The sequence below is a fragment of the Mobula hypostoma genome, chromosome 2 (genome assembly GCF_963921235.1).
Source record: "Mobula hypostoma chromosome 2, sMobHyp1.1, whole genome shotgun sequence".
Classification (NCBI taxonomy): domain Eukaryota; kingdom Metazoa; phylum Chordata; class Chondrichthyes; order Myliobatiformes; family Myliobatidae; genus Mobula; species Mobula hypostoma.
The window spans coordinates 240,681,639-240,707,819 of NC_086098.1; the positions used below are offsets into that span (position 1 = coordinate 240,681,639).

Sequence of the window (26,181 nt, forward strand, 5' to 3'; positions counted from 1 at the left end):
TGACGGCAGTCCGTGTCACGTGGTTGGAGGGGGTCGATTGGCTTTCGGTCCAGGCCACGTGACTAGCAGGGTCCTCCCCGCTGCTCTGGTGTTGACGCCGTGGTGTCGGCTTGCTTTTTGCTCCCGGCCCAATGGACTCTGCTGTGCAACTCCGGCAGAGGCAGTATGGTGCCGCTCTGCCCATGGCAGGTGAGGGGGTCGGTGACGAAAGGAGGGAGGGAAAGTATCTTTTCGTCCTCCGAGTGAATGAAACCAAAGTGGGAGGGATGCGGCAACGTGAGAGGTGAATGGGCCGCAAGAGGCCCCACGTTTAGGTGGTGAACCGGTGTGTGGGGAAGTGAGGCCGGTTACCGACGACGGCCCTGGTCCGAGTGCTGCAGTTGGTCATTGTCTCGCTCAGCCGGCGGCGGTTGAACGGTCGTCTCAGTGACGTCACCGCTCGGTGCCGCCATCTTGTCCCCGCCGCCATTTTGTATTGGGGACGGTGGTTAGGAGAGAGGTCAACCCCACCCCGGCGCTGGGCTCCGCGTTGATACCGAAGGGAGGAGGTCAGGGGCTGAGGGGCGGGGCTGGTTTGCGGGTCACATGAAGGTCTGGATCGAACGTATGGATGAATGGGGCAGAGGATTATCGAACAGTACCTGTGGGGGAGGTCAGCGATTCTAAAGCCAAATGAGTTCTATGGGTAGAGGTAACAGAGAATAAAACAGCTAAACATAAGGGTATCTTAAGTCCATCATCCTTCTGGGGTATAGGCCATCGACCGCAGCTCGCCAGAGTCCTCAGTCCTTCAAGTTGTCCCCATGTGTATGTCATCGAAGAACCCTTCTCTCCCAGGGAAGAGAAGGGAAGCTCTTTGGAGCTTCTGTCGGTGTTTCTGTAGCTCTGGGTTTTCACAGAATGGGGTTGCTAGCTGCATGCCCAGCCATCCCTCTTTCCCAGCTGGTCTTGGGACTATTCCTGGTGGAGTTTTGGACTCTTGGTTCTTGATCCTCCAAAACATTCAGCATGGAATTTAAACTGGAGGTGGCGGAGGGTAGGCTTAAGAAGGAAATTTTTGAAGAAGAAAAACTGCCTTAGATTTAATTGGGGTTTGTTGTGTGACTGTGTTCGGATTAAGATTATTCCATGCTTTAATTGTGCGGGGGGGGGGAAATCTTGGACAATTCACAGGTAACGCAGGAACAGCTCAGCAAGTGATGCTATGTCTATGGAGGGGGATAAACAGTTGCCATTTACCAGGACCAAAACGACAACTTTTTATTCCTCTCCATGGAAGACAGCGGCTAATTAGATGCTTTGTGTAGGCCATTCATGCAGTGGAGAGTAATTGAACATTTTTGCTTGTACCAGTACTAAGTGGAAAGGAGAGGGGGTGTGGTGGGGCAGGTGATGGGTACATTGAGGAGAGATTGGCTGGCAGCTGGAGCCTGGTGGTAGTGTTGAAAGACTGTTTGTTGCACATGAGTGGAACAAGAGGTTCTGGAGATGCCAGAAATCTTGAACATTGCACCCAACTGGAGAAACTCAGCTGGTCAGGCTGAGGTCCTCTGGTTAAGATCATGGAGGTCGCATACTAGCTGTTGAAGTCGATACACAATGTTTGAGATCAGAGAGAAACAGTCTATGTTTCAGGTCGCTGACTCTCAGCCCAAAATGTCAGCTGTTTATTTCCCTCCATAGATTCGTCTAGCATTTTATGTGTGTTGCTGCATGTGGCTGGGCATCTTTGGGTGATGATGGGGTTTGGATACAGTTTTCTGTTACTTTGTAGAAAGGGCAGGTGCAGAGTTTGTAGGTGTGTTACAGGTGGATGATTAGGACTATCTGATGATTGATGGTTTCTGTAGGTGCAGGTGATTTCACATTTTGAGTTTGGTTGATCAGCTTGGATGGATGGTAAGAATTTTGCTGATTGGAGTGGGACTTTATTTTGAACAAATAGCTGACAAATCAGTGCTCTGGGTAAACTTAGAACTCATTAAAGACAGATACCTAACAGCTTGGTATGCATAAGCCTTGATTATCGAACTTTGGATTTGATGTACAATTTGATAACAAGGTTAAAGCTTGCAGTAAAAATTGGGATCCCTATAAAACCCATCCAGAGGGATTGGGAGTTGCTAATGCTGGAAAAACTATCATCTGTTTTGTATAAATGTTTAAAAATGACCTGGTGGTATGTTTCTGCTTATTACTGAAAGAATGTGTCCTGACCAACTGCATTAATGTCTGATACGGAATTACAAGGCATCTGACCTATAAAGGATTGTGAGGAATCCCATCAGTGTGCTGTGTATGCAGAGTCCTTAGAATTATCAATGATCCCTTCCTTCTGTCCAACAATGTCTTTGACCCCGACCATCAGGTAGGAGATACTATACTGTAGCACTAGGATGAGACCTGTTACATTGGGTAACAGTTTCTTCACACAGACCATGAGACTATGAACTCCCTGTCACCACCCAGGCCTCACCATGTTTGAAGTGCCAGGAGCGTTATACCATTTACTTATGAACTTGTGCCGTAAATACACCATATTATTTGTTAATTTACCAGAGCTAATTTTCTCTGTGTGTGAGTTACATGTACTGTTGTATATCTTGGTCCGGTGGAACTCTGTTTTGTTTGGTAGTGTGCATGTGCATGGATGAATGAATGGTAATGCACTGAATTGAAATCTGGGATTGGAGGCAATAGGGAAAAAGGCAACTATAAGGTGTCCCTGCTCTGGGGCAGGGTTAAACTTTTGAAAGTGCTCTGGTGTTCAATATCATTCAGCTGTCTTTTTCTTGTTTTACTTCCCTGCCTTGATTCTTTTGATACTGAAGAGTCTCAGTTTTGGAAGGATATGGTAGCTGAGGAATATTAGGAATAGGAGTAGGCCATCTGATCCACAGACCTGCTCTATTATCCAATAATGTCATGGCTGATCTGTCCCAGGACTTCCCTCAGTCCTGCATTTCCTGATCTTACACAGAAAAAGTCACATGGGTAGAGAATTAACGGTGATTCACAGCTCTCTGTGTATTTTTTTCCCTGTTCTAAAAGGTTAACTATCTCTAGTTCTAGCCTAAGGAAATGGGTTTTTTGCAGTTACCCTAATAATTCCCCTCCGCATCTGGCAGGTTTCAATTGAGTTTGCCTCCCATTGAGTTGTTTCCTTGTCGAACTGCACCTACATCTCTAGAAGTAACTAACATGCCAAATGTGTTCTCAAAGACCTGTATAATTGCAATTTTATACACCAAAGACTTTGCATTTTAAAAAATCTGATGTTATTTGTGTTTGAGATTGCTTCCTGTATCTGAGCTTTCGCACTTCATGAATCAACACTTCAAATTCTGGATTTAAATTTTAAGTATTTTGTGTAATTTTAAAGGAAGATAGTAATTTCTTAGCATTTTTCCCTCCAGGTTCAGTTTCCTCCTGTCACCTTTTCCATTCATTAGGTTCTGTGCATTTTTTATTAGAGGTACAGTAGGGCAACAGGCTCTTCTGGCCAAATGGGTATGTGCGACCTAATTGCATCCTTGTGACCAATTAACCTACTAACCTGTACGTCTTTGGAATGTGGGAGGAAATTAGAGCACCCAGAGGAAGCCCATGTGATCACAGGGAGAACTTACGGACAGCGGTGGAATTGAACCCAGGTTGCTGGCATTGCAATAACGTTACACTAGCTGCTATGCTACCATGCCACCGTTGTTTTGCAAACTACCCTTCTCTTGCTCACTTTCCAACTCAGCCTTGTGGCAAATCTGAATACATTATTTTGTTGCTGGTGAACGCCAGCAGGCCAAGCAGCATCTATAGGAAGAGGCGCAGTCGACGTTTCAGGCCGAGACCCTTCGTCAGGCTAGTCCTGACGAAGGGTCTCGGCCTGAAACGTCGACTGCGCCTCTTCCTATAGATGCTGCTTGGCCTGCTGCGTTCACCAGCAACTTTGATGTGTGTTGCTTGAATTTCCAGCATCTGCAGAATTCCTGTTGTTTACATTATTTTGTCCTTTCATTTACTAATTTTAAAGAGTGATGGTCTGCACTGACCTTTGTGGCAGAGCATTGCCAGTAGTCTGTTTAATTTTACAAATCTCTGTGCATCAACCAGCTCTTCTAAGTAGTTGTATGAAAGTGGTAATTTTCACTATTTGGGGGCTGAATTAAGTACACTTTGGGAGTAAATAAGTAGGAATCTAGTAGTATGCTAGAAATTGCTCCATATCTGATTGTTGACAACAGATATTGTGAGACCATAAGATAGGACTAGAATTAGGCCATTTGGCCTGTCAAGTCTGCTCCACCATTTCATCATAACTGATCCATTTCACTATCAGCCCCAATTACCTACCTTCTCCCCATCAACCTCTACCTTAAATATACCCAATGATTTGGCCGTTACAGCTGTCTGTGGCAACGAATTTTACAGATTTACCATTCTATTGCTAAAGAAGTTCCTCACCTTCATTGTAAATGGACATCCCTCTATTCTGTCCTCTGGTCTTAGAATCTCCACTTCCACTTCTTCGACATTCGATAGGTTTCAATGAGTCATTTCTCTCTCTCTCCCCCCCCCCCCCATTCTTCTGAATTCCAGTGTGTACAGGCCCAGAGCCCAGAGCCATCAAAAGCTTCTCATATGATGAGCCTTTCAATCATGGAATAATTTTTGTAAACTTCCTTTGAACTCTCTCCAATGTCATCACATTCTTTCTTGGTTAAGGGGCCCGAAACTGCTCTCAATACTCTGAGGCCTCACTAGTGCCTTATAAGGCCTGGGCATTACATCCTTGTGTTTATATTCTAGTCCCTCTCAAAATGAATGCTAACATAGTATTTGCCTTCCTCACTACTGACTCAACCTGTAAATGAACTTTTAGGGAACACTGCACGAGAACTCCCAAGTCCCTTTGCACTTCAGATTTTTGAATTTTCTCCATTTAGAAAATAATCTACACTTCTATTTCTTCTGCCAAAGTTCATGACCATACTGTATTCCATCTGCCACTTTTCCTATTCTGTTTTGTCCTTTTCTAGCCTGTCTGCTTCCTCAGCACTACCTGCCCCTCCACCTATATTCATATTGTCCACAAACTTTGCCACAAGGTAATCAATTGTCATCCAAGTTACTGACATGTAATGCCTGGGGAAGATTTCTACTGCTATGCTATGAGGTATTTTTTGCAGTTTTCTCCAAAAGCAGTATGTCCTGCTAGTAAGTATGTTTTGGCTTTGACAAAAGGAACCATGTTGGCCAACATAGAAATGTGTCTACCAGTTAGGGTTGTCTTGGTGCATGTTGGTATATGTAACTTTCTGCCTAGTGGAACATCAGGGAGTGCTGGACGGGAACAGATTTCTGAAGGGCAGTAGTCTGGTTTGGGTTATTTTAGGTGGGAGCTGCAGGGTGGGGGACAAGGTAAGATGCTGCAGGATGCTGTTTGAAGGTGAGCCCCCTTTGTAAGAAGTGCTTTATGCAGATGAATCTCTCTAAGGAGGAAGGGCCAATACTCTGGTGAGAGCCAGTTCATTTAAGATGGTCTTCAAGGGAGGTTCAAACTGTGGTAGGTGCCTTCATGCAGACCATGGGGTAGGTACATGAGTAAAGTGATAAACTGGACTACAGAAATGAGCTCCAATGTTTATGTGCACATTTAGACTGGTTTAACGGTAATGGGCCCTTTTATTTTTTTTTCTTTTCCTGTTAACTGATAAAGCTGAAAATTGGTAAATATACCTTTCTTTGTAATTTTATACTGATGTATGATTTGTCATTTCTTCGCGACTGATAATTGTGTATGGGCAGTATTTACACATCATTTGCTACAATTAACATTCCTTAATTAGAACATCCCAACCTTCCAGTTTGGTTGAATCTCAAATTGTACCCTAGACATATCTTGCTTATGTAAGGCGACTGTTAGGTGATGAGCCAAAGTGGTATACTATCCCTAGTGATACATAATGTTAAAAGAATCAGTCCCAACACAGACCCTTGTGGAACACCACTAGTCACTGGCAGCCAACCAGAAAAGGCTCCCTTTATTCCCACTCTTTGCCTCCTGCCAATCAACCAATGCTCTATCCATGCTAGTATCTTTCTTGTAATACCCATTGGCTCTTAACTTGTTAAGCAGCCTCGTGTGCCACCTTATCAAAAGGCTTCTGGAAATCTAAGTACTCAACATCCACCGATTCTCATTTGTTTATCTTGTTATTTCTTCAAAGAATTCCAACAGATTTGTTAGGCAAGATTTTCCCTTGAGGAAACCATGCTGACTACAACTTGTTTTATAATGTGCTTCCAAATACCCCATAGCCTTAATAATCAACTCCAACATCTTCCCAACTACTGACATCTAACTATAATTTCCTTTCTTCTACATCTCTCCCTTCTTGAAGAGTGGAGTGACATTTGCAATTTTCCAGTCCCCTGAAACCATGCCAGAATCCATTGATTCTTGAGAGATCATTGCCATAATCTCTTCAGCCACCTCTTTCAGAACCCTGTGGTGTAGTCTCTCTGGTCCAGGTCATTATCTATTTTCAGACCTTTGTTCCCCAAACACTTCTACTCCCTAACACCCTCAAACTTCCACCATACTGCTTGTGTCTTCCACAGTGACGACTGATCAAAATATTTAGTTTTTCCACAGTTTCCTTGTCCCCATTACTACCTGTCCAGCGTAATTTTCCAGCAGTCCAATGCGTACTCCTGCCTCTCTTTTACCCTTTATATATCTGAAGAAACTTTTTGTATCCTCTTTAATATTATTGGCTAGCCTACCTTTGTATTCCATTTTTCTTCCTTTATGATTTTTTTAGTTGCCTTCTGTTGGTTTTTAAAAGCTTCCCAATCCTCTAACTTCTGACTGGCTGTATGTCCATAAGGTATAGGAGCAGAATTAGACCATTTGGCCCATTGAGTCTGCTCCACCATTCCATCATGGCTGATTTATTTTCCCTCTCAACCCCTTTCTCCCTTCTCCATAACCTTACTAATCAATAATTTATCAGTCTCTGCTTTAAACGTACCCAATGACTTTGCCTCCTTAGCCATCAATGGCGATAAATTCCACTGATTCACAACACTCTGGCTAAAAAAATTCATCTTCATTCTAAATGGATGTCTATACTGAAGCTGTGTCCTCTGGTCCTAGATTCACTCACTATAGGAAACATCCTCCCCAAATCTGCTCTATCTAGGCCTTAGAATATTCAATAGGTCTCAAGGAATCCCCCCTCATTCTTCTGACCTCCAGTGAGTGCAGGCCCAGAGCCATCAAACACTCCTCATATGTTAACCCTTTCACTCTTAGGATGATTCTCGTGAATCTCCTCCGGACCCCCTTTTGTACCCGCACATTTTTTGAGGTCCAAAATTACTCAAACACTCCAAATGTAATCTGACCAGTGTCTTATAAAGCCTCAGCATTACAGGCTCACTGTCCAGGCAGTTTAGATTCAGTGATTGCTTATGAACATTTGGTATGGGGCATCTGAGAAGTATTCTGCAGGGCATTGAATTCTGTGTGTGGAAGATGAATAACTTGTGATGTGAACAAAAAGCCATTTGATTGTCAGGTCCCTGATACTTGTTATAGGAGCAAAGTTTCACTTGCTGGTCCTCTGCTCGTAGCCTTGCAAATTCTTTTCTGCCATTGAATATGCATCCACTTGCGGTGCATTCCAGACTTGACCCTTTGATTATATCACATTTAGTTCTTGCCAGCTACATCATATGTTTTCCCAGTCTTTGTGATCCCTCTGCCAATGGGAACAACTATTTATCCTGTCCATATCCTTTCTATGATATCAGATATTTGTGTCTTCTTCTACGGGTGCAGCTTCTCCTGTCCATTCACATAACCAGAGTCCTTCGCTTATACTTTATTGTTGCCAAACAATTGATACTAGAACGTACAATCGTAGCGATATTTGATTCTGCGCTTCCCGCTCCCTGGATTACAAATCAATAGTAAATATTAAAAATCTAAATTATAAATAAATAGAAAATAGAAAAATGGAAAGTAAGGTAGTGCAAAAAAACTGAGATGCAGGTCTGGATATTTGGAGGGTACGGCCCAGATCTGGGTCAATTTGTTAAATTTTTTTTGTATCTTTTCCTGAAAGGTGGCACAATGAGTGGACGCAATCTTTTAATTTTGGCTAAACCTATGTTTTGCAAAGATTCATTCAAGAGATGTGGGTCTCACAGGCTGAGTTGGCACTTAATTGCCCATCCTTAACTGCCCCTCAAGGCGGTGGTGAGCTGCCTTTTTGAACTACTGCAGACCTTGAGTTGTGGGGAAGATATCCACTGTGCTGTTAGAGACAGCTCCATGGCTTTGACCCAGCAGCAGTGAAGGGGCAGTGATGCATTTCCAAGTTGCAATGGTTTGTGACTTAGATTGCTTTTGTTGCTGTTGTGCTTCTACCTGGTAGAGATGGGTTTGGAAGGTGCTTTCTGGGTTGCTGTAGTAGATACTGTAGATGTTACAAACTGCTACTGCTGTGCATTGGTGGTAGAGTGATGGGTGAGGTGCCTATCAACATTTGCTCTATTTTTTTTTGTTACCACTTCACAAACCAACCATTGCTCTAAGCAGGAAATCTTTACGTGGCCTGAAAACTGCCCAACATTTTAAGTGTTTTTTTGTATTGTGTTTACTATCAATATTTAAAATGGAAATTGTAAAATCACAAACTTTTATTTAGCAAAAAAAGTCAGAATATAGAAGTTTTCACATCAAGCACATACCACTGCTCACAACACAAATAACTGATGTAAGCAGTCAGAACAACTGACAAGCACAATGCAAAGGTAAAATGTTTTGACTCGACGGTGTTGGCGTTCAGCAAGCTGGTAGTTCATTAACAGTGAGCTACAGACTTCCATTCTGTATTTATTAGAATTTTAACAGTTGTAATTTGAAGCATTTGCGATGTAAACATGTTGAAGTTCTGAAATGTTTCAAATGAAGGTTGTACATTAATTAGAATTAGAAAATTCATTGATTATATTCATTAACACAATTATAGAGCTATTCAAAATTATATTAACATATAAAAGAATGTGTGGCAGCAAAGGCTATGTGCACAGGAGAGGGGGTTTTGGTTACTGCCCAGCCGTGCAGTTTAGGGGGAACAGTAGTGCCTATAAATTTGGCTGCTGGATCCTGTACAGTGTTGAGCTGCTTAAGTGTTGAAGCTGTTCGAGGCAGGTGGAGAGTATTCAGTCACACTCCTGACTTGAGACTTTGGAGGCTTTGTGGATTGGGTTGCTTGTTTCAGGATTCCTAGATTCTGATCTCATAGCCATATTGTAAAGAAAGCTGCTCAAGTTTCTGGTCAATAGTATTATTGTATGGTGGAGGATTCAGTGACGGTCATTAATTGAATGACTGATGGTTTGTTGTCCCAGCTTGAAAGCTGTACCTTCAACACATTTTGATGCACTGAGACATTTTGGAAGTACTGAATTGTATGTCCATTCCTGGGTGCTTTTATAGTTGGGGGGTGGCGGGGAAGAGTTAGTGGATTTGCTGGTAGGAGTGTGGTTCTCCCAGCTCAGAAGCTAGGTCATATCCTTGGGTTAGAATGGCTGCATTAAAGTTCAAAGTACATAAATGTCCCCTGAGATTAATTTTCTTGCAGGCATTCACAGTAAATCCAAGAAATGATAGAATCAATAAAAGACTGCACCCAACAGGATGAACCAATGTGCAAATAAAATAAAATAAATATCGAGAATGTGAGATGAACAGTCCTTGAAAGTGAATGCATATCAGTCCTTGAAAGTTGTGGGAAGAGTTCAGTGATGAGATGAGTGAAATTGAGCCTTGTTCTCAAGGATGTAATGTACCAAGTTGGAAGATGATATACTGCTTGGCCATGTTTAAGCTTCATTGGAACACGATAGCAGGCCAGAAATGGAAGGTCAGATTGGGGTAAGGAATTAAGGTGACAGCTGCAAATTCTGGGTCACATCTTGGTTCCAAATGGATGGAAGAAAGGACTAAAGGTTAATGTGGTGCCCAAAGGTATAATCTTCCATTTGTATTCTAACCATGGCATTGTTTAATTGCAGCATAGGTTCTACCTTCTTTACCTTAGTTCCTTGGATAGTGAGAGCAGATACCCCGTAGCCCTTTGGATTATTTTGTCCTGTGCTGTGATATTTTAAAGATTTGTACAATGAGGCCCCTTATTCTCTGCCATGTTTCACCATCTAGAAAGCACTTTCTAGTCCAGCAGTAAGATAATGTTAAACGCTGTGAATAATTGAGGGTCTGTCACTCATCTTTGCAGGATATGTATCTTATCCTGTCAATTTGAGTGTCAGCAGGTATCGTTCTATCTCCTGATCAAACTTGTAACCGGATCAATGATTTTCTGTCAATTCCGTAATCTTTCTGTCGTAAATAGACTTGTGTCAAAATAAACCTTTTGAAGTTCTGTCACTAACTCGTGGAGTCTGCTAGGTGCTGGTGAATAACTAGGGTTTAGATTTGTCAAGATAGGAGTATTGCTGGGTACATATCTGCTACTACCACACAGGTTACAGCACTGAGTGGTTTGTTGCCATTTAATTCTGAGGACAGGTAAATGCAAATCTTGTGGAGTATATTCTTGACGTATAGGTACGAACAGGATTATCACAGTATTTCAAAGATTGTTTATTGATCATGTGTTAAGTGAGGAATGTTAGATTAAAATTTTACACTGTTAAATTTACTGTATTGCTTGTATATTACTGCTGCACTTGGGGTGCTAATTCCATTTGTTTTTTTTTTCTTTCAGACCATCAAAGTCTTATAATGTCTGCCCCATCAACACCAAAGATAGTGCTGAAAAGCACAACCAAGATGTCACTGAACGAGCGGTGAGGCAGCCGGCAACATTTCAAGTGCCAGTCATGTAGCTGATTAGCAGTTAATGGATATATAAGTGCTGAATGATTCATCCTAGGAGAATGTTGCTCTTCTCGTATATCACTGCTCCAGTAATTGATGGCACTTAAAGCAGTAATCAGGTGCAAAAACAAAAGTTTTTTGAAGGATGGTGACCTAGGCGGTTCAAAATTAGCATGTTGCAGGGCTGTTGAACGGAACATAAGAACAAGCTGATTGTAAGCATGTGATTTTATGGAAATGGCCCTAGTAGTAAGATTGCTGGCACGGTCTTGCACATCCCCATCCTTCATTTACTTGAGGTTTTTGATAAAGTTTGAGCAGAAATTCTGGGTTGCAACCGCCCCCCGTGCTGTCCGTGACGGACACATGAGCTGAGCCGTGTGGTCTGGTCTGTAAGAGGCAGCTGGTGGGCACAGTGATTGAGGTCCAAAGCCCTCCAGTGTACATTTGGAGGTCTTGTAAGTGGCACAAAATCTGCTTTATACACTGCTTTTGTTTTGAACTGTTTTCTTTCTGCTTGAATTGTAACAATGGCCTGCTCTTTTCGACGTGTAGAGGTCTTTGATAATATTCAGCTCTTACCTCTTCATTTTTACTCCACTGGCTTAATAGTACCATTTCTAATTGCTACAATAAACTTCTTAACCAAGCTTTACTAAAGACTTTGACTGCTTATTAGTAACTGAAAGTGATTACTCATCTTGCATGAGCTGGACCGCAATTCATTGGCGAATGTGGCACAAAAAGGTAGCTGAAGCAAGACAATAATTGCAGGATTCTTACCTTGCATGTAAAAACACTAATGGGAGGAAACCTGTTGAATATTAATACTTGGTAGAGATGGGGGAGGACAGAAGTATTTGGGTAATTTGGGAGAGAGAATTGAGTTTTAAGGAGGGTGTGATCAAGACTGGGAAACTTTTCTGATAAAATGGATCAAAACATTTGAAATGTTGCCTTTCAGTGGGATGTTTCTCAATTTTATTGGGCAAGAAAACTAGAAACATGGAAGAATTGAAAGTGGAAACTGAAATTTAAAAGCTGGGGATCATGAGACAGAGTAAGTGGTAGTCATAGTTTCAATATTTGAGGGTTATTAATGGGGTGGACAATGTTTTGGACCTAGTGATTTTTAAAAAATGTAGAAAGGAGAAGCTGATGAGCCAATCAACCTGGGAGAGTTAATTTGATTCAATCTGGGAATTTTTGAAGTAAGGCAAAACCACTGTTACTCATGTTAGATGACTAGGACAGTTAATGAGATTCCTTGTATGAGTAGGGAGATGGGTCATGCACAAACTATAGACGAGGGAGCTTTATGTCAGTGATAGATGAGTGGAGCCCTTAGTGAAAGATGTCATGGAAGAACATAGAAATTGAAAACGTAAAGTAGCGTAGATTTCAAATTAGGATATTAGGTGTGACTAACTGATTCCTTTAGGGAAACATTTATAAAGGGTAACTGACAGTTATAAATGTATTGGGATTTCCTTATGTTCTTCAATGGTAAACCCATGACTAGAGGAGGTGTGCAGCTATTTGGATAGTGAATGGAAAGCTGCCCTCTAAACAAAACAAACATACAGATAGCAAAGAGTGGATTGTTGCTTATTTAGGTAAGGATAACATGCAGGTGTGAGATTGGAATGTAATGACAGATCAGCTTTGTGGATGATTGAGGTAAATATAGAGGTAATCATGGGGTAATAAGTGGGAGCATCTACGAGCAGGGATATACATTATACTTAACCTTTCATTACTTTCAGTAGACAAGGTGCATGAGAAATGATACAGAACTAAGAGGTTATCCAGTCAGAGAAGACCATACTGAGGGCTAGATTTTTGAGAGTTTGGTGAATAGAAGGCTTTTCACATAGGGAGAGGACAAATCTCCCTATCCACAAGTCACCCCTGTTAAAATCCATTTTGGAAAGTGGGAATGCCCTTTTCATCCCGAGAATGTAATGAATGTGGAGCTTGTTCCAGTGGGAAGTGATTAAGATGACAGAGCTGGAATTTAGGTGAAGCTGGCTAATCATAAGGCACAGAAAGCAGTTAGGTATGTTGATAGGCTTTAATCAGGGATTGGAGAAAATTTGTATGGAACATAACTACCAGTGTTGAGTATCTGGGTCAAATGGTCTATCTTTTAAATACCATACCTATGCAGTGTATAATCAAGTTTTTTTTCCATTTATAAGTTTGAACTTAATTTCCAGTGAAGATAATCATGAGGGCTGGGTTCATAACCCTGGTCAGTTGCTCACTGAGATCAGCCACCATTGGAACAGGTCTGTCACTGTTGACAAGGTTGGGACATTAATGTGCACATGTCCTCCTATCCTTTCCCTTTAACATTCTTTAGTCCTGCAAAAAGGGCTTTTTGTAACTTTATTATAATGAAGTATTGTTTAGTTGGTTTCTTAAAACAGATTATATGCAAAATGGTTGTGTGTATAAGTGGTTAATAAATTTCCATGAGGTAGATACAGGCTGTAGCTGCTCAGTATTTGTGAAGCCAACATTTGTGGACCCCCCCCCCCAAAAAAACGAGTATCCTTTGGAAATGGTAACCTTGTGTAGTTTGAGTATTGTCCGTTTGGGACCTGCATTGGTGGAACACAAAACTGTGGCAGTATATAAATGTTCTTCTGAAGCATCTGTGATTTTAGTACATGGTAAGCTGGTGTCCTGTATGGATGGTTCTGAAATCTGTACTTTGTTTGAAGCTTTTAGTATTTTGTGCTGTTGCTGCACCTTTCAATTCTTCAAGTTACCTTGCTGCACATTTTTCCCCCTCTGCTTTCCCTGGAGCCAGTGTGTTTCCCTAGCTCTCTCCTATCGTGCTAATGTTTCTCTTTCTGCTGTTGAATGCTTGCATCTTTCTTCCTCTGATAACACACTTGCAATGGTTGCAACCCCAGACTTACAAGGGAGTGAATGCATTTAACAACCAGACAAAAACAAGTGTGCCATTTATCTAAACAGAAAGGAGGTTTTCACTGGGAACTGGGGCACCATAGCTGAGGGGCTCGAGTTGCCTTTAAGAGTTGTGTGTATTTAAACCTGTTTAAACCACTTCTGTTCAACCTTGAAGCTTTACCAACATGCTGAAGAACAAACAGCCTCCAACGGTGAGCATCCGAGCAACGATGCAGCAACAGCAGCTGGCCAGTGCCAGAAACCGCCGGTTAGCACAGCAGATGGAGAACAGGCCCTCTGTCCAGGCTGCTCTGAAGCTGAAGCAGGTGAGCGGCAACTTCCTGATGATCGTTTCTTTTTCTCCCCCTCCCCTCAGTTTCCATGGCATGCACCATTAACTCCTGATGGCATTGCGCTCTCCAGCCACGTGCAAGTGTTGTCGAGATTGCTCCTCTTACCGATTCCATCCCTCTCCTAGAGGGAAGCATATGATGACTACACCAAGATGAGATGGCAAACAATTTTCTGTGGGGAAATGGATTCGGGAGCCTGCACTCGCACCGAATCATTTGCATTGTCTGGACTGACCGTGTTGTTTCCTGGGAGCCACTGTATTTTAATGCAGGATGTCAGTGCCCACACTGTCCAGTAATGGAAATAAACTTTCTGGTTACTGATCCAGCAAACGAAACAGGATGTTTCTCTGGCAAAGTTTCCAAAATGAATAGAGATGCTGCATCGTTCCCGCAGTGTGTAATGGGAGAAAAATCGAGGATTGGAGATAATTGGCATTAACTAGCTCCTGAAAAAGCTTTTCAGTAGTGCCCAAGTCTCAAGATTGACACATTCAACATAATTCTACATACTAAAAGAAAGCACTCAAATTGTCGAAGACTTGGTGAGTTTCTGATTCATTCTGTGCAAGGGCTTGCTTGATCTCCAGGGTGATGGTACGCTGAAAGTATAATGCTTAATGGTGGACCACTATTAAGTGGTTTCATTCTCAATTTTGAAACCTCTGTATATTTCATCTTCAGTCATCAGAGCAAGGTTTGGCTGCTTACCAGAGTGTCTCACTCTGATGTTTAGGGGTTTACTAAATGAGAAGAAACTTGAATTGTAATATGGTTTTTCCCTCTTCTTTAAATGACCAGCTAATTGATCGAGCCTCTTGTGCCAGCATTACAGAATCTGGTTCTCTTTACATGTAGGTCATGGAACGTTCTGAAAAATCAATGGAATGAAGACTCCTTTCTCTCACTTTACAGGTTTTTTTGTGATAGTTTTGCTATGATGGTAGGGTGTAATCTGCTTATACCATTCAGCTGTCCACTGTTCTGATTCTATAGGGCGGGCTGAACTGGGACCTACCTTTGTTAATATCCCTCAACTCTTGCAAAACACTTGGACTGAAAGGGACTTGTCATCTGTTTCTACAATCTAAATCTCTGCTGCCTTTGACAGGTAGCAGTCTTTCAAACATTGCTTGAAAGCTGAAAACTGACTTCTCTGTAACTCTTTGGAATTTAACCCTCAGTATCTAGATAAATCGGTCCTTGTACTCCTTTTGTGACCAGTACATCCTTCCCAATAGTACATTGTGTTTGATGTCACAAGTATTTAAACTTCTTCCCCACACCCTTTTCTAATCTTCTTAACTATAAAAATCTTTATTTTAAATTTCTTTCAGTAGCCGAACATGCCACTTACACAATCGAGTATCTCAGCACCTCTACCTTTTGTTTTGCAGTTTAGAAAATACTCTCATCACTCTTTGAAAGTAATTGTTTCCTTGGTCTAGGACTTAGATCGAATAACATTTGGGGGTTCGGGAGATGAATACAGGGAAAAGGAGAGTGAGGATGTGTTTAGCTGCTTAATTTGGCTTTGAGACTATCAGGCATGGGGTGATACGGTAGCATTGCAGTTAGTGCAATGCTATTAGAGCTTGGGCATTCTGGATTCTGTGCCATTATGTGAGGAGTCTGAAAGTCCTTCCCATGAAATGCATGGGTTTTCCCTGGGTGCTCTGGTTTCCTCCCTCAGTCCAAAGATGTCCTTGATAGGTTAATTGGTCATTGTAACTTGTCCCATGATTAGATTATGCATATTTGGGGTTGTGGGGTTGCTGAGGTGGTGTGGCCAAAGATGCCAAAATGGCCTATTCCATGCTTTATTACTAATTAAATAAAATAAAAATAAGGTTAATCCTTTCTGGCATTTGGGTATCAGTACCAGCAGAGGCCTGCATGCTCTGAGCTGGGGTGACACATCACCTGGGAGCCCAACTTCAGCAGAGATTCATCTTGTAAGGCACATGCTTCTTCAGTGCGTGATGGTAAAGCTTGAGCTGATTCCATGTTCAAATACAAAATTAATTGTGTAACTTTATGGCCCAGAAGAGTCTGAAACAGCGACTAGGTAAGAGCAACATTCAAGCAAGACTGGGACGTCCAGTGGGGGCTCTGGCACATGGACCTATGGTTGGTCGGGGATCGCCAAGAGGAGGTGTGCGGTTAGGTCGTGGTGGAAGAGGAGGTGTAAGAGGAGGCCTTCCTCTCCGAGGTAAGTGTTACAGTGCTGGTAATGAAGACTTTTCCCCCCCGAGAATTCAGATTTTCAGTATGTGGTTCTCAGGATTAAGGTTGTGTGAGTTATCAATAGGTCTGTACTGAACCAGACAGGATTGAGTCTATGTAAGTAATCTGAGGGTCTGTACTGAACCAGACAGGATTGAGTCTGTGTAAGTAATCTGAGGGTCTGTACTGAACCAGACAGGATTGAGTCTGTGTGAGTAATTTGTGGGTCTGTACTGAACCTGACAGGATTGAGTCTGTGTAAGTAATCTGAGGGTCTGTACTGAACCAGACAGGATTGAGTCTGTGTGAGTAATTTGTGGGTCTGTACTGAACCAGACAGGATTGAGAGAGTGTGTGAAGTCAGTAGGTCTGTACTGAACCAGACAGGATTGAGAGAGTGTGTGAAGTCAGTAGGTCAGTTCTGAACCAGACAGGATTGAGAGAGTGTGTGAAGTCAGTAGGTCAGTTCTGAACCAGACAGGATTGAGGCTGTGTGAGTAATTTGTGGGTCTGTACTGAACCAGACAGGATTGAGTCTGTGTGAGTAATTTGTGGGTCTGTACTGAACCAGACAGGATTGAGAGAGTGTGTGAAGTCAGTGGGTCTGTTCTGAACCAGACAGGATTGAGGCTGTGTGGGTAATCAGTATGTCTGTACTGAACCAGACAGCATGGAGGCTGTGGCTGAAATCAGTGTGTCTGTACTGATCCAGAAATGATTGAGCCTGTGTGAGTAATCAGTGGGTCTGTTCTGATGCAGACAGGATTGAGTCTGTGAGTAATCAGTGGGTCTGTACTGAACCAGACAGGATTGAAGCTGTGTGAGTAATCAGTGGGTCTGTACTGAACCAGACAGGATTGAAGCTGTGTGAGTAATCAGTGGGTCTGTACTGAACCAGACAGGATTGAAGCTGTGTTAGTAATCAGTGGGTCTGTACTGAACCAGACAGGATTGAAGCTGTGTGAGTAATCAGTGTGTCTGTACTGAACCAGACAGGATTGAGTCTGTGTGAGTAATCAGTGTGTCTGTACTGAACCAGACAGGATTGAGTCTGTGTGAGTAATCAGTGTGTCTGTACTGAACCAGACATGATTGAGTCTGTGTGAGTAATCAGTGAGTCTGTTCTGAGGCAGACAGGATTGAATCTGTGTGAGTAATCAGTGTGTCTGTACTGAACCAGACATGATTGAGTCTGTGTGAGTAATCAGTGAGTCTGTTCTGATGCAGACAGGATTGAGTCTGTGTGAGTAATTTGTGGGTCAGTACTGAACCAGACAGGATTGAGTCTGTGTGAGTAATCAGTGGGTCTGTTCTGATGCAGACAGGATTGAGTCTGTGAGTAATCAGTGGGTCTGTACTGAACCAGACAGGATTGAGTCTGTGTGAGTAATCAGTGGGTCTGTACTGAACCAGACAGGATTGAAGCTGTGTGAGTAATCAGTGTGTCTATACTGAACCAGACAGGATTGAGTCTGTGTGAGTAATCAGTGTGTCTGTACTGAACCAGACAGGATTGAGTCTGTGTGAGTAATCAGTGGGTCTGTTCTGATGCAGACAGGATTGAATCTGTGTGAGTAATCAGTGTGTCTGTACTGAACCAGACATGATTGAGTCTGTGTGAGTAATCAGTGAGTCTGTTCTGATGCAGACAGGATTGAGTCTATGTGAGTAATTTGTGGGTCAGTACTGAACCAGACAGGATTGAGTCTGTGTGAGTAATCAGTGGGTCTGTACTGAACCTGACAGGATTGAGTCTGTGTGAGTAATCAGTGGGTCTGTACTGAACCAGACAGGGTTGAGAGAGTGTGGGTAATCAGTATGTCTGTACTGAACCAGACAGCATGGAGGCTGTGGCTGAAATCAGTGTGTCTGTACTGATCCAGACAGGATTGAGTCTGTGTGAGTAATCAGTGTGTCTGTACTGAACCAGACAGGATTGTGTCTGTGTGAGTAATCAGTGGGTCTGTTCTGATGCAGACAGGATTGAGTCTGTGTGAGTAATCAGTGGGTCTGTACTGAACCAGACAGCATGGAGGCTGTGGCTGAAATCAGTGTGTCTGTACTGATCCAGACAGGATTGAGTCTGTGTGAGTAATCAGTGGGTCTGTACTGAACCAGACAGCATGGAGGCTGTGGCTGAAATCAGTGTGTCTGTACTGAACCAGACAGGATTGAAAGTGTGTGAAGTCAGTGGTCTGTTCTGAACCAGACAGGATTGAGGCTGTGTGGGTAATCAGTATGTCTGTACTGAACCAGACAGCATGGAGGCTGTGGCTGAAATCAGTGTGTCTGTACTGAACCAGACAGGATTGAGTCTGTGTGAGTAATCAGTGGGTCTGTTCTGATGCAGACAGGATTGAATCTGTGTGAGTAATCAGTGTGTCTGTACTGAACCAGACATGATTGAGTCTGTGTGAGTAATCAGTGAGTCTGTTCTGATGCAGACAGGATTGAGTCTATGTGAGTAATTTGTGGGTCAGTACTGAACCAGACAGGATTGAGTCTGTGTGAGTAATCAGTGGGTCTGTACTGAACCTGACAGGATTGAGTCTGTGTGAGTAATCAGTGGGTCTGTACTGAACCAGACAGGGTTGAGAGAGTGTGGGTAATCAGTATGTCTGTACTGAACCAGACAGCATGGAGGCTGTGGCTGAAATCAGTGTGTCTGTACTGATCCAGACAGGATTGAGTCTGTGTGAGTAATCAGTGTGTCTGTACTGAACCAGACAGGATTGTGTCTGTGTGAGTAATCAGTGGGTCTGTTCTGATGCAGACAGGATTGAGTCTGTGTGAGTAATCAGTGGGTCTGTACTGAACCAGACAGCATGGAGGCTGTGGCTGAAATCAGTGTGTCTGTACTGATCCAGACAGGATTGAGTCTGTGTGAGTAATCAGTGGGTCTGTTCTGATGCAGACAGGATTGAGTCTGTGTGAGTAATCAGTGGGTCTGTACTGAACCAGACAGCATGGAGGCTGTGGCTGAAATCAGTGTGTCTGTACTGAACCAGACAGGATTGAAAGTGTGTGAAGTCAGTGGTCTGTTCTGAACCAGACAGGATTGAGGCTGTGTGGGTAATCAGTATGTCTGTACTGAACCAGACAGCATGGAGGCTGTGGCTGAAATCAGTGTGTCTGTACTGATCCAGACAGGATTGAGTCTGTGTGAGTAATCAGTGGGTCTGTACTGAACCAGACATGATTGAGAGAGTGTGTGAAGTCAGTGGGTCTGTTCTGAACCAGACAGGATTGAGGCTGTGGCTGAAATCGGTGGGTCTATACTGAATCTGATAGGATTGAGGCTCTGGCTGAAATCGGTGGGTCTGTACTAAATCAGATATGGTTGAGGCTGTGTGGGTTATCAGTCGGTATGAAGAACCTTGCCGGGATAATCAAGGCAGGAATTTTACATTCTTTTCAAAAGACCCTGATTGGTTGATATTTCAAGGATGCTAAAGGCACTATATCAATGCAAGCTTTTGCCTTGCTCTTGCAATTCCAATGTTAGGGTTGTGCAAATTAAAGCTAATTTTTTTTTGGTAATTGTCATCTTTTCTATGGTCTTTCATATTTTTCCTTCCATTCCTCTGCCTTTTCTCTTCCTTCCAAACACAGAAGTAAAATACAGTAATATTGGCAATATATATTTTGTAGATCTTGACCCTGCTCTTTGCAGGAAGGCTGGTGTGAATTCCAGGGAATTCTTCAATTCTGCAGATGCAAATTGCAGGGAACATGGAGATCCTACCAATTAAGCCTCTGTCGAATGAGGACAGAAGTGCTTGGGCTTGTGATTTGCCCACAGCTGAGTTGTGTGTGCTGTCAACACCAGTTAAGTTTAAGTACTGGCAGCTTGCTCTTTGCATTACTAAAGTACTCCTAGTCTTACATAAGTTCATCAGAACATTTAAGAGTATTTATGATGGAGCAGTTTAGCAAGTAATAGATGTAATAAAAAATCAACTTGGTGTACATATCAAGAAAGTAACACAAAAAAGTCTTCCCTTAAAGGTCAGTTCTAAGCTTTCCCTTTGTTCGAGAGGAGACCCCATACTTCCATGGAAATTAAATAAGTTTGTTATCAAAGTACATATATGTCAGCATATACAACCATGAGATTTACCTTCAAAGCAACACAATCATCAATGAAAGACCGCACCCAAGAATATGGGCAAGCAACAATTGTGCAAAAGACAACAAACTGTGCAAATACAAAAAAAATCATTGTTGGGGTGAGTTCGAGGGGTAATAAATCAGCATCAGGTTTATTATCGCTGGCATGTGACGTGAAGTCTGTTCCTGTACCTTTTTCCTGATGTCAGCAGTAAGAAGAGAGCATCGCCTGTATGGTGGTGATCCTTGATGATGCATTGTTCTGCCAGCACTCCTTGTAAATGTGCTCAATGATCTGGAGAGGTTTACCCATGATGGACTGAGCTGTATTCTCTACTTTTCTACATCTGCGCTCCGTTCGCCAGAAGAAGTGGGATCTCCCAGTGGCCTCCCATTTTAATTCCACTTCACATTACCATTCCAATATGTCCATCCATGGCCTCTTCCACTGTCGGGATAAGGCCACACTTAGGTTGAACAACACCTTATATTCCATTTGGGTAGCCTCCAACCTGATGGCATGAACATCAATTTCTCAAACTTGCAGTAATGCCTCAAACCACCCCCCCCTTCACCATTTCCCATCCCCTTGTCCCTCTCTTATGTTATCTCCTTGCCCGCCCATTGCATCCCTCTGGTGCTTCTTCCTCCTCCTCCCCCCCCCCCACCCCATCCACTTCTTTCTTCCATGGCCTTCTCTCTTTCACCAATCAACTTCCTAGCTCTTTGCTTCTTTTCTCCCCCTCCAAGTTTCACCTATCGCCTGGCATTCCTCTCTCCCCTCCCCCCCCCACACTTTTCAAACCTACTCCTCAGCTTTTTTCTACTGAAGAATTTCAGCCTGAAATGTGGTCTGTATCATAGATGCTGTCATTGTTTTCCTTTCTAGAGCATCAGAGATTTTCCTTCCTCCACTATTGATGCTGCCCTCGCCTGCATCGCCTCCATTTCCTGAGCATCTGCATCCACCCCATCTTTCTGCTGCATAGAGTTCCTCTTCTCCTTACCACCTCATGAGCATCCACATCTGACACATCATCCTCTGCAACTTCCAGTCTCCAAAGGGATTCTACACCTAAACATATCTTTTTAAAAATTTCTGTTTTGCAGTACTTATCTTAATTTAATTACTAATATGCATATACATTTAATGTAATTCAGTTCTTTGCTATATTTACCATGTATGCATTGTACTGCTGCCACAAAGTTAACAAATTTTATGACATTTGTTGGTGATATTAAACCTGATTCTGATAGCTTTACGTCTGCCACTCCCCTCCTGCTCTGCTTTCCACAGGGATCACTCCTTGTGCAATTCCCTTGTCTGTTTCTACCTCACCGTTAATCACCCTCCTGACACTTGTTCCTGCAAGTGGCCCAAGTGCTACAGCTGCTTGCTCACTACCATTGAGGACCCCAAACAGTCCTTCCAGGTGAGGTAACACCAACCCCCCCCTCCATTCCCCACTCTGACCTGACCTTTCTGCTCTTCTCACCTGCCTGTCACTCTCACTCCCCCTCCCCCCCCAGCACTTGTCCTTTCTCACCCACCTGGCATCTCTTAGCGCCTTCCAGCTAGCCTCATTCCCCTCTTCCCACCTTTGCACCCTTGTTTCTTCCTCTTTCCTTCTCAGTCCTGAAGAAGTATCTTGGCCTGAAACGTTGATTCATTTCCATTGATGCTACCTGACCTGCTGAGTTCATCCAGCATTTTGTGTTGCAGTCAATATACTCTCCACCGCAACTATCGAGCTTGTCAAAGTTTTAGATGACATGCCGAATCTTTGCAAACTTCTAAAAAGTAGTTTTGGGTATTGACTTCTACAGTTTAGGAGCATAGTGTTTTTTTAAGAAAAAAAGCTTACCTGCCAACTATCTTCTGAGGGAGATTGTTTAAATTTAAGAGACTGGCGGAAGAAGACAGGAAGTAGCTGTAGACCGGAGAGGTAGTTTGTTGGCCTCACTGATCTAACATCTGCATTTGTCTTTCCCTCCTTAGGTCAGGGTCCAAACCGAGGACGAGGTGGAGTCCCGCGGTTAGGGCTCAAGCGGGGTGGAATGCGAGGCCGAGGAGGTCTGGGTCGGGGTGGGCCACCTGGACGAGGAGGAATCGGTGGCAGAGGTTAGTGTTGGAGGTGACCAAATAAGTTGCATCCTGAATTTGAGTGTTTTGACTCTGCAAATGTTTTGAGTTTTGGTGATAAGGTAGACAAGTCTTGAAGAAACTCTCAAACAAAGTGTTCTGATGGAGGAGATATGTTCATGAAGCAAACTGAGCAGGGCTTTGCTTCACTGTAAGGATGTCCACAGTAGGTGGTCAGTTCAATGCTGCCGCAGTGCTTTAAGTGGCCGAGCTATCTGTCTACCAGAGGGCGTAAAATTGAAAAGCGCTGTTGGTTAGTCTGTAGGACTACCTCCTTTTATAAAATAAAATGAACAAACCTGAAGTATTATAAACCTGTTAACATTTGTGGCAAGGAAAATATTAGAACATTTATATACATGGGAAGTCTAGGATTTCTGTGAGGATCCCCTATGAAAATGAGTCAACTGAGATGAGGAATGTCTGCTTCAACCAAAAGGTAGTGAATCCAGAATCTGCTGCTACAGCGGGCAGTGGAGGTCAGGTCATTGGGTGTATTTAAGGCAGAGTTTTTGATTGATAAAGGGGTTGAGGGTTGCAGAGAAAAGGTAGGAGAAACAGTTGAAACAAAAAAAGCCATGAATGAATGGCAAAGCAGATTGGGCACCACGATAGCATAGCAGTTAGTGCACGTCTATTACAGCTCAAGGTATGGGAATTCAGAGTTCAATTCCGGTGTCATCTGTAAGGAGTCTGTATGTCCTCTCCATGGAATGCATAGGTTTTCTCTGGGTGTTCCCATTTCTTCTCACAGTGCAAAGACATACCAAGTAGGTTAATTGGTCATTATAAATTGTCCTGTGATTAGGTTAGGGTTAAATTGGGGGTTTCTGGGGCAGTGAGCCCAAAAGGCTGGTAGGACCTATTCTGCGCTGTATCACTAAAAAAACAAATAAAAACTTGATGGGCTGAATGACCTAATTCTGCTCCTGTATCTTATGGGAGTGCGAGAGGCTTTTAATTCCATGGGTCTAGACTACCATTCATTTGGATCATGCCCATCCACCTGTGTTAAATATTCTCTTAGATCAAATAAAAAAATATTGGTCTGTGTTTTGCAGCAGCTGCAGTATCAGTACCTTTCCAAAGTGAAGTTTATTCTTGTCTGAAACCAGGGGTGTGTGTTCATAGGCAGTTCAGCTGGGGTCAGTGGGGAAGGTTTAGAATTCTGCACCGTTAATCTGCAGAATGATTAGGAACCATGGACTTTGCTCATTCCCCACCGGTATCTTCTACCGTGGGGTGGGATGTTAGTGCAACAACAACCAGGGTTCAGTTCCGGCCACCGTCTGTGAGGAGTTTGTATGTTCTTCCATGACCATATGGGTTTCCTCCAGGTGCTCCAGTTTCCTCCCACATTCCAAAGAGACACAGGTTTAGTAAAATGCAGGCTTGCCGTGTTGCCACCAAAAGCATGGTGACACTTGTGGGCTGCCCTCAGCACAATCCTCCGATTCTGTTCTTTGTTGCAAATGACACAGTTCAGTGTATGTTTCAATGTACACGTGACAATAAAGTTAGTCTCACCATCAACAGTGGTCAGCGATTATACTGCCTTCCCCCACCCCTGATGGTTGATGGCAGATGCAGGTGTTGTAGTTTAACCTGGCAACTTGGTCATGCAAATTAAAACTTCACTCAACTAAATGACATATTATCTTAATTATGCCCTAGGTCGTGGCGGAATAGTGGGCCGTGGTAGAGGAGGGTTCCCAGGTCGGGGCCGAGGCCGGGGGCGAGGAAGAGGAGCAACCCGTCCTCCACTTACCAGAGAGCAGCTAGACAATCAACTGGATGCATACATGTCGAAGACCAAGGGCCACCTTGATGCCGAGCTTGATGCCTATATGGCACAAACTGATGGTGAAGCTAACGATTAGCAGTGCTGACTGGGGAGATGCTAGTTTTATTAATAGTATTTGAACTTGAATTTGAAAACCTAGAGAAACTACGCAAGGAATGAAATGGAGAATTTTCAACTTTTGCGGAGAGAAATAAGCTGTATTTGAACTGCTGACAAGAGAGCGGACTTCAAGGGTTTCGCCTTTTAATTACTTTAACCTTTCTACATTTTGTGATGTTCACGGTTCTGTTTGATATTCCTCTGCCTTGCTCGTTGTGTAATGATCACTGTATACAGTTCACTCTTTCCTTGGAAATCCTTTGTTTTTAGATTAGATTCCACTAACAGTCTGCCACTCTGGTAGAAGCTGTTCACCATAAAACATTAGAATTCCAAAGCTTTACTCTTGTTTTTTTTTCTTCAGAGAGTGATGTTCTTTTGCATTTCTGTGTTCTTCTCTGCCCTTTGGTCAGAAGCAATCACTTTGGTCTTGGGGTTCCAGTTTAGAAGAGCATTGCCCCTCCCAGGTTTCTGGATAATGCTGGTGTGCTATTGTCAAATCCAACTCCCTGCTTGACATTATCTTGAGGAGAGAGACACACACAATACTTGAGAATTGGCTGCAGCTGATATCCTAGCATTGTACGATGGACAGGAATTTCCCCCCATTTGGGTAATGCTTGCTGCTCTTGCTGCATTCCGTGATGGGGAACTCCTATTTCTTGGAGCACCCACTTCAGAGAATGGATAATGTCCCCTGTTTATCTTCAACTGAAAGATGAGTGTTAAGTTGGGAGCCTTAGTAGTTGCCTGAACCTTGATCAAGTGAGTTATGACAAGGATATGTCTAGTTGTGGAAAAGAGTTGCTGATTCTGTTTGAAAGACTTTACAAAAACAAATACATGTACTGTGTTTTATTGTAGTGCACCAAGGTTCTACTGTTGCATAAGGGTTTCTAACTGATTACAGCTGGAGAACATTTATGATGGACATTGTGTACAAACAGTATCAGGCTTAACAGTGATGTTCCCAAAGTTCATGTATCTGATTTCGTCTTGCAGGACTGCATTCCGGCAAGAATCGGTGCTTTATCAGCAAATGGATGTAAGCTTCATTTTATTAAAAGTTTTGAAGAGAAATATTCCCAGTCATTAGTTTGTCTGTTAGGCAAAGTTTGATAAATTGGTTAGGTATCACTTGGTCTGTTTACGCGGACAGAGGTTCCCAACCATTTTTATGCCATGGACCAATACCATTAAGCAAGGGGTAGGAACTGCTGGTTTGGATTTAGAACATGGAGCTGATAGAGCAAGTGGTATTTTACTTGCTATTTCATCAACATTTGGGAACTGAGTTAATGATTACTCACCTGATTGTTTTTGCTGATTCTGATTTGGGTTGGTGTCTGAATAGTTTCATAGCACTGTGGGAGAAATTGAGTTAAAGAGTTGGGAAACTTCAGGTCTGTAATTAGCCAAAATTGCATTCAGTTCTGGTCACCCCATTACAAGAGGGATGTGGAGGCCTCAGAGGGTGCAGGAGTAGTTTACCAGGGTGCTGTGTGAATTAGAGGGCATGTGCTATAAGGAGAGATTGGACATGCCTGTGTTGCTTTCTTTGGGGCTGAGGAGAGATCTGATAGAAGTTTATAAAATTGAGTGGCAGTGA

At 42.9% G+C, this 26,181-nt stretch overlaps 1 protein-coding gene across 2 annotated transcripts; it reads left to right on the forward strand.

Annotated features, from left to right (window-relative positions):
- The first annotated feature begins 30 nt into the window (after positions 1-30).
- chtopa (chromatin target of PRMT1a) lies at positions 31-25,668 on the forward strand. 2 transcript variants are annotated; one of them, XM_063041761.1, is made up of 6 exons: positions 31-189; positions 10,803-10,884; positions 14,013-14,163; positions 16,237-16,402; positions 22,526-22,648; positions 24,344-25,668. In XM_063041761.1, the coding sequence occupies exons 1-6, from the start codon at positions 132-134 to the stop codon at positions 24,547-24,549; spliced, it is 786 nt and encodes a 261-aa protein (XP_062897831.1). In that variant the 5' UTR covers positions 31-131; the 3' UTR covers positions 24,550-25,668. The 2 variants fall into 2 exon arrangements, with proteins under 2 accessions (XP_062897831.1, XP_062897832.1); XM_063041762.1 differs by having other exon boundaries at positions 16,240-16,402.
- Positions 25,669-26,181: the final 513 nt, after the last annotated feature.